This window comes from Arachis duranensis, chromosome 5, assembly GCF_000817695.3.
Source record: "Arachis duranensis cultivar V14167 chromosome 5, aradu.V14167.gnm2.J7QH, whole genome shotgun sequence".
Taxonomy (NCBI): domain Eukaryota; kingdom Viridiplantae; phylum Streptophyta; class Magnoliopsida; order Fabales; family Fabaceae; genus Arachis; species Arachis duranensis.
The window spans coordinates 83885705-83894061 of NC_029776.3; the positions used below are offsets into that span (position 1 = coordinate 83885705).

Genomic DNA, 8357 nt, shown 5'->3' on the forward strand with positions numbered 1-8357 from the left:
TGCACAGAAGGAGCCATGTCATTATTTACTCAATAATAATCGTAATCATAATAATAACAACAACAATAAAATTGAGATTTGAGAGAAAAATAGAACCGTATTATCATATCAGCCTACAGTTTCATCCATTATCATCATCATCATCAACAACAACAAGAGAGTGATGAAGTTCATATAACACAGTACAAGAAAAGCTAAACATACTCAAATTCATCTTCCCTGAGGTGCGCGAAGAACTTCACTTTGCCACGTCCTTCAATTTCCGTAAGAAACTCAACCTTATAAGGCAAGTTAGCAGAGATTCGCTTCCCGTTCCATAACCCTACGTACTGCTTGATCTGACCTTCCATTCCGTCGAGATCGAGCTCCGGAACCTTGGGAACATGATAGACCTTGAGCGGCGATTTCACCCTAACGCGCGCACCGACCTTGCTGACCTTGGAAGATTCTTCTGCTTCTTCGTCTTGTTGAGAAGAGAGTTGAACTGCGACCTCGCACCTGACGAGGCCGGTTAGGGGACGGCGCGTGGGGGTTGGGAGTGAGAGGGCGCGTGAGGGTTGAGGGAGTGAGAGAGGGTTCTTGGGGAGAATCATCCATGAGGAAGTGCAGTTAGGGGAGACGCTCACGGAGGATGAAGGCGAACACGCTCTTGTTAGGTAACTGCTACTGCTGCTCATGCTCATGCTCATGCTCATGTTCATGCTTCTTTGCTCAATTCAATGCTTCTTTGCTGTGTATTTTATTTTTGATTTATTGTGCTGTGATTATTATGATTCTTATTTGTTAGTTGCTCCCTCCATTCATTTTAACCTTTTTCAACACATTTATAACTTAACAACTGCCTGTATACTTAAAAGTCAATATTATATAAAATAACACATAAATATAATCCAACGACTTTTTCTACTCTGGAAAAGAATATTTATATTTACTTTTGTCTAAATTGATACACATCCTTGTATTATAAGTGAAACTATTTTGTGTAGATTTTATATTTTATCTAATGATCAAAAGATATATCAATTTGTTGAAAATTCCTTTGTATTTTTTCTGTGCAAGAATAAAAGGATGTGGGATTCGCACGTGGCAGTGATGCGATATTGGATAATTTTCTGATTCTGCTTTTAATTCAACCACTCACTCCCCCAAAATACCAAAAATTAGTACAGTGGATAATTTACGTGATAATAATAACAGAAATCTCCTATTAGTTACGTTTTCTGGATACTATAATATGGTCTTTGGAAGGGGACACGTGAGTGATTTTGCAACACACCCACAATATCCATTATCCACCCGTTCGTCTATATCGAACTGATATTCTCCTAAACTCATGGTCTTTTGTCCTTATTCTTCCGAGATTTTCTTTGCTACGCATTGTTGTTCTTATCATACACGTTTGATTCTTTCTAATGATATTTCTAGTTTGGCAGAAATTGCTGGTGTCTATTATGATTGGGAATTTCTTTTATTAGTCAAATTCATCATTTTCTACTGTTTTGAAGCCAATTAAAATTCATAAATGGAGCCTCCTACCTCAATATATAAATTGACCTAACTTGCTGTCGGATAGTACCAAGAACAATTGCCATCAAGTCACACATGAACCTGCCATAATATATTTATACTTTCAAGTGGACTACCCTTCACATAATCTACCACTTTTTCAATTCCCACTTTCTAATTGAATGGTATTAGTGTATTACCATTTTGGTAGGTTTAGCTACCCCTGCATTGCTCCGCAACCATCTGCTGAAGCTGGATTTGGAGAACTGCAGTCTACAAGATTCAGTATAAACTTGAAATGTAGATACAATACAACTTTCCATCTCAGAGATTGTGACACGAGAATCAATGGACCAAACCAAGTGGAGGAAATGGGGAGAAATGCAATACATTCAGCGGCTTGTTGCAAGTAATGCACAAATGTGTTGTTTTTCTTTTTTCACTGAGGACAAAAATAAGGAAGACAGATATGCAAGCAACAACAGATACATATAACCGGAACAAAAATTTACAAAAAGCCTCAGCTGTTACAGCGAAGATAGGGAATTTCACATGGACAAATTGGGTATCTGGACTTGTATATTTGACAAAAGTACATGAGCTTCTTTCCAGAACCCATCAAAAAATTGAAAATGACTCACTGTTATCGTATACGAGAACGGCCAATTAGCCTGCACTGTTCCGGAAGCATAGTCGAAACTACTTGTCCATTGAGTGGAAAAAGCTCACCATCAATACCACATCCATTATGAGTGTGCTTCCCTGACTTTATCCTCACAGACTTTACCTGCATCCAAACAGACAGTCATACAATGAACAAATATAGAAATAATAAAAACCAGGATAATAAGACAATCCGGACACTAAAGAACCTAACCAGATAAAGCCAACCAATATTTTTTCATGACACAGCTCAGGACTAATAGCAATTGTTGACTGTAGTATTCTAAATTTCATTAGACAAAAGCAAGCAAAGATTGGAACACCGTAACATTATTTAAAGGCAACTCTACCAGTTAATCACCACAATAATATGCACTGTTTTAAGAACTAATGATGTGTATAATGCAGTCTAAACAATTTCATTTTAAAAAATATTAATGCAAATACCTTAACATATTCAACATATGGCAAGGAAAGGTGTCGACCCATCTGCAGAAGTACAAAAAATCTCAATAGCCGCAACCTTCCAACCCCATGAACCAAGAGCATATCTAGTGTGTTGTCATCAAACTCAGCTTTAGGAGCAACCACCTGCGAGCTTTGAACAGTTCTACATGCATGGTTGCAAACCAGAATGCCAAGGAAATGTCCCTTCGAGACAACCCATTTGTCTCCAAATCGAGGCACAACCTCCTTTGTGGGTCCTACTTCTGTATCATCTGGAGGCCCTGGCAACTCAATTGGGTTTTCTACATCCCAATTAGCCTCAGGATCCCACTTTGGTTCAGCATCCCATATAGGACCAGGATCAGAAAGTGTTGATGATATATCCTCTCTATCATTTGTCCCACCGTTGCCCCATCTAGAGTTATCATGTGTAGTGGTCAATCCAGTCCATTTATCATTCCTTGACTTAGACCTGGTTCTTGGCCAGTTTGGTGTTGTTGATAGAGGCAGTTGAGGATGAATAACTTCAGGTTCTGATGTTACATTCCCTCTTCCAGACGACAAACGCTTTGACTTTGGATCTATGCCACGCACCAATTCTGAAGGTTCAGTACTAGCATGAGTACTACTACAGGTATCCATGTCTCCACCAGACAGTCGATTTGGAGTCATTATTGAGTCAATACTTGAAAGACTAGATGCTCTGGGCAATCCATCCTTATTCAATCTGCCCATGACGTCTGTATACAGATCTGCAATATCAACTACTTCCCGTTCACCAGACAGCTTTCCTTCTCTCTCAGTTTTTGATGCTGGAAGATATTCAACTTCATAGCTGTACCGCGGTAAGCATAAGAACTTGAGGAATCCAGCAACAAAATACCGCAGTGGGCCAAAGCGCTGCTGATACTTTTCAGAAAGTTCCAACACTGTAACATAAAGAATACACAAGTACATAAAGCCAATTCGAAAGTGGGCATTACTGATTGTGTCAGACAACGATCTATCTATCTTCCTAAAACGTGATTTCTTCACTCCCTACCCCCAACTCATACAACCACATTTTGATTAACTGTGAGAATTGATCATGTGTATTGCATATATTAGCACAAGGCAGGACAAACATGACATTGACCATGCCTCAAGCCCAAACAGCTCTTGCATCAACGGCCCATCTTTAATATAAAAATCATTCATGAACTTTCTATTTAATAGCTTAAGGTTTTGGAATGGTTGGATCTCAATACAAATCATTTAAACCCAGAGGTAATTCTAGCCACACAAACTCATAAAAGAAACATGTTCAGAAAAATATGGACCCGAGAGTATATTAGCAACAAGAAACAAAGTATCCCGGAAAAGGTAACACAAACCAAGCCATTTCCCTATTTTATACTAAAACTTCAGCAAACACCAATAAGAAGTGGATTCTCAAACAAGAATTATGCAAAGTAGTAAGTTTTGTAAATGGCATTGACTTACCATCACTAACAAAACCATAGTATGAAACTGTCAATCCATAATGAATCTTATTACTCTGAATCCATTCGACAGCAAAAACATCTGTAGCAGTAAGGCCCCCCTGAAGCAAGAAAATAGAATGAATATTAACTGCAAGGATATATGGACTATAATAAATCAAAAAATCTATCCGGATCAATCTTAAAGAAAAAATAGCAGGAGAACATAATATCTAGTGAAAGGCGATAATATACAAAGGAAATATGGCCTACGTCCAAACATGGATACAAATTTCACAATTATCAATGTCTATTTGTCTATTCCCAACTTGTAATATTTGAATTAGTTACGCCCATCAATTATTTGAGATCGGAAAGAAAGAATGCTACCTTTACAATAGCCATTGCTGCAGATACTGGATCTCTGACACCAAGAACAGTCCATACCAGAGAGTTATCAGAACCAGCTGGTATAATTCCAATGGGTATCGATATTCCTTCCTTTTGATTGTCTCTACAAAGGAGACCATTGAGAACCTACAAAATCAACCACAATATATAAATAAATAGCATATATATTCACAACATGTGCATATATTTGTGTTCCAAACTATGAAAGAGAAGTTCGATTTCTGCAATGAGCATGACTGAAAATCCTTGTTTAAGAAGCTTTTTGGTTTATGAATAATGGCCGTTTCATGATAATACAGAGTACAATACCACATTTTTTAAATGATTTCCATGTATTCATGAGTAACTGGTGAAACTCTAATGGAAGGAAGATTTTTTGTTATGGAAAAGGTTAGTTAAAAGTAGTTAGTTATAATCATTTAGTGACATGATTAGTATATATAGAAGTGATAGGGTGCATAGTCATTTCAGTAAAATTTCTCTAGTATCCTTTCTATCTTGTAATTCTTGATAATTCTTCAAGTAACACCAGAGACAATAAAATCTTGTTTACTTCTAACAAAAAATAACCATAATAATTTGTAGTTTTTCTTCTATTAAAAAGTAATGTGCTTTTCACTTAACGGAAGAAAGGGTAATCCAATAAAAAATCATATTAAATCTAAAGACAGAACTTTAAAAATACTTTGTGAGAAACTTATGCTATTGAGCCACATTAGATTATTAATTCACTTTAGTTCCCATGAAAAAGTTAGCAGGCTTCCTATCACTAATGTATTTGTAAGAATGACTAACATGATCTACAAGGAATCCAAGACTAAAGTGGGCAAGGACACATTGTAACCGATACTAACTAGCAACCAAGTTGACAGAGTACAAAAGGGGAAGAATTTCTGATATGATATGTGTTGATAGAAGAGAAAAGTACACAGATCAGAGAGATTAGCGAATAAGTCACCAAGAGAATTGTTGGGAAAGAAACGCGCCTCTTGAATGCCATGATTATCATTGTGTTTCTTACTTTCTTTTCAAAGACATACTAGACCCCACTGATCTAATATATCAGTTTAGAGAGGGGAGACACATCTCAGTTTCCCCATGCTGGCTGTTAAAACCCTACCATTAGTATATTTAGATATAAAAGTGCTATTAGCACTGGGATGAACAAGGAAGATAACCAAGTGTCTTCAATCAGTCCTGGACAGCTTAAAATCTAGTCGTAGATAATGTTCAAAAGGCTTTTAGGAGAAAAAAACAGGCAATAAACACAAAGAAGATACTAATTCCATCAAACAAACCGGTAAATCATCAAAATAGCCTGCTGACCTCATTGATTATCCCATCACCACCAACACATATTATTCCTGAAAAAAAAACACCAATTTCAAGAACAGATAATAGTAAAAAAAAATCCACAAAGGTGATAAAGAAAACTATAATCAATACATATTTAAACTGTAGAAGACTGTACCGTCAGGGCAGGTACTGATGTCCACAGTTGATGCAAGCTTTTTAGCATGACCAGCATGTGTTGTATTGACTACCTCCAATCTAAACCCAGCAAGCTGTCATAGAACATGCCAAACATAATAAGTAGGAAATTATACATGCTGCATTGTCCAATTGTATCTTATATATAAAATGATGCACATACTCCAACCATATGGACTTAAGTATTCTGATAAAAACAGATGTGAAATAATAATAGTTCAAGAGTAATATATTGACAGAGCAATGAAAAACTATATAAAATATAAATACTAATATTATTATCAATCTTATAGGATACTCTAGTGTTTTATGTAGTAAACTTTGAAACTTCATATCTAAATTTGGCATCGCATACCATGATAAACATAAGTGCACCAACAAGCCTATGCAGCTTAAACAATCAAAGAGTATGTCATACCTTAAATATTGGTTCCACAATATTATGGAAAACTTTGCTAGAACGGCCTCGCCCTGAGCGTGGGTTTAAAATTACGAGCATCTTAGGTGGGGTTTTACATCTAAAGAGCAATTCAGGAGGGGTATCAGAAGGAAGTAATTCTGAAGAAGCTTGCTTCTTTGAAGACACTAAAGGGTGGGGAAGACAATTCACAAAACACTGTTGATCTGCAAATCCACCAACCCATTGAATTGCCTCTTCTTTGGTAGAAGCAACAAAGCGATAGTCCTTGCGACTTCTTTGAGCTTTCACAAAACAAGAAAGGCCACACGAAGGCTTTTTAAATGGGTATGAGTGCACCGTGAAATGTCTGAGACCAGAATAATAAGAAACCTGTTTAGAACATGGACTAAAACTAATTAGTCAAATATATTATCTTCCCCTAGCAACCAAATAAGAGTAAATAGCAAACATATTTGATCCGACCATCCATCTCACACTAAAAGCAATATATTACCGAAACGACATCATCGAGGTGCAGCACATGTGATCCCCAAACCAATGCCTTGCTTGTTAGTTTGGCATCCACAGCTTCTTGGTCAGCAACCTCAAGAGAAGCAAGCTGAGAACCACTACTACTATCTACAGCAATCTTTCTCTTATCCAAAACAAGCTTCCCAGAGTATACAACATATCCTAACAAATCTGACTTCTCGTCTCCTCCTCCTCCACCACCACCACCAATATCAATTCGATGATCAAAACCTTTGCTCATATCCTGATCATCCTGCCGCCCCGTCACAGGGGCACCACTGCCAACCTCCCCACTCCTCCTCGAAGCCTTCGCTTTGCTTCGCTTCTCCGGGAACACGACTGGGGACTTGTGCTCGGCCGTTCCAATTGGGGAACACAACCCCAGCCGGCGCAGCGATTGCTGAGGCGACGAAAGCCTCAATGGCGCAGGCCTATTACTACCACTACCGTTATTGTTACTACTATTACCAGTGGAATTCCTTGAAAGACTCCCACTCCTGTGCATATCCCTCATACTACCATCAACCTTATTAATCCCACCACGCAGGGGATAACCTACATGACGCAGTACCCTAGCCACACTTTCTTGGGGCAAATTCTCCCCTTCACTCTGATAAAGCTGCCAGATTTAGGATTTAGCAGAAACTAGGGTTTCAAGATTCCAAAATCAACTTCTCTTTTCTGTTTTTCAGCTACTGTTCAGCTCAGATCGCGAATCAACGATCGGATCTAAAACCGAAACTACTAACCATAAGAAAAGCAAATGAAATTCCGCAATCGAATCAAATCAGCTCACTCTCTCTTCCTGTTTCTAACCCTAAGCTTCTGACGTCGCGATTTTCAAGAAATGAACGATAAATTGAAAGTTGGAACAGGGGAAATTGAAACGAGAAATTGAGGAGAGAGTAAAAGCAAAGCAAAGCAAGCGAAAGGAGTGATTAGTAATCTGAAAGGAAAAGCAGAAATGTGATAGTTAATGAAGAAAGGAAGAGAAAGAGTGAGTGAAGATGGAGATGGAGATGGAGATGGACGGTCAGGATGTCACAGGCTTCAAAACGGAGTCACCAGTGCCTTAGTTTCTGTCTTTCTTTCTCTCTTTCTCTCTTTCTCTCTTTCCATTTGCCGTCATTGTGGTTTGGTCTGTGGGTTTAGATTGGTTGTTTCTGACGCACCAAAACAAATCCATTTCCTTTTTCTTTTCACTTTTTTATCTTTTTCTTTATTTATTGCTTTAACTTTTCATTTCAATTTAGTTTAATTCTAATGCGTTGAACACAGTCATGTAATCGTAGTTGATCTTTTAAATGATCGACCATATAAAAAATAATTATTTTTATTGATATATAATTATATAATTACGTATAAAATTATTTTATACTTATAATATATAAAAATCAATGCAATTAATTAATGTAGTTTTGTTTATAAGAAATAATATATTCACGGTA

The 8357-nt window shown here is 37.4% G+C and overlaps 2 protein-coding genes across 2 annotated transcripts; both read right to left on the reverse strand.

Moving 5' to 3' along the window:
* Positions 1 to 826, reverse strand: LOC107489968 (ferredoxin-thioredoxin reductase, variable chain). Its single transcript, XM_016110736.3, has one exon. The coding sequence runs from the start codon at positions 699 to 701 to the stop codon at positions 195 to 197; it is 507 nt and encodes a 168-aa protein (XP_015966222.1). The 5' UTR covers positions 702 to 826; the 3' UTR covers positions 1 to 194.
* A 1043-nt stretch (positions 827 to 1869) lies between these two features.
* LOC107489969 (sphingoid long-chain bases kinase 1) lies at positions 1870 to 8064 on the reverse strand. The gene is made up of 8 exons (XM_016110737.3): positions 6893 to 8064; positions 6397 to 6768; positions 5959 to 6052; positions 5814 to 5851; positions 4467 to 4613; positions 4099 to 4198; positions 2617 to 3545; positions 1870 to 2293 (listed from the first exon to the last, which is right to left on the reverse strand). Exons 1-8 carry the CDS (start codon positions 7421 to 7423, stop codon positions 2150 to 2152), a joined length of 2355 nt encoding a protein of 784 aa, XP_015966223.1. The 5' UTR covers positions 7424 to 8064; the 3' UTR covers positions 1870 to 2149.
* Positions 8065 to 8357: the final 293 nt, after the last annotated feature.

Bases quoted from the DNA above. Each gene is read 5' to 3' on its own strand.
- LOC107489968 (XM_016110736.3), bottom strand. From the start codon at position 701: ATGAACATGAGCATGAGCATGAGCATGAGCAGCAGTAGCAGTTACCTA.
- LOC107489969 (XM_016110737.3), bottom strand. From the start codon at position 7,423: ATGAGGGATATGCACAGGAGTGGGAGTCTTTCAAGGAATTCCACTGGT. The intron at 5,852-5,958 runs GTACAGTCTTCT...TTTTTTTTTCAG, and splicing joins CATCAGTACCTGCCCTGACG to GAATAATATGTGTTGGTGGT. The intron at 4,614-5,813 runs GTCAGCAGGCTA...TTGATTTTGTAG, and splicing joins GTGATGGGATAATCAATGAG to GTTCTCAATGGTCTCCTTTG.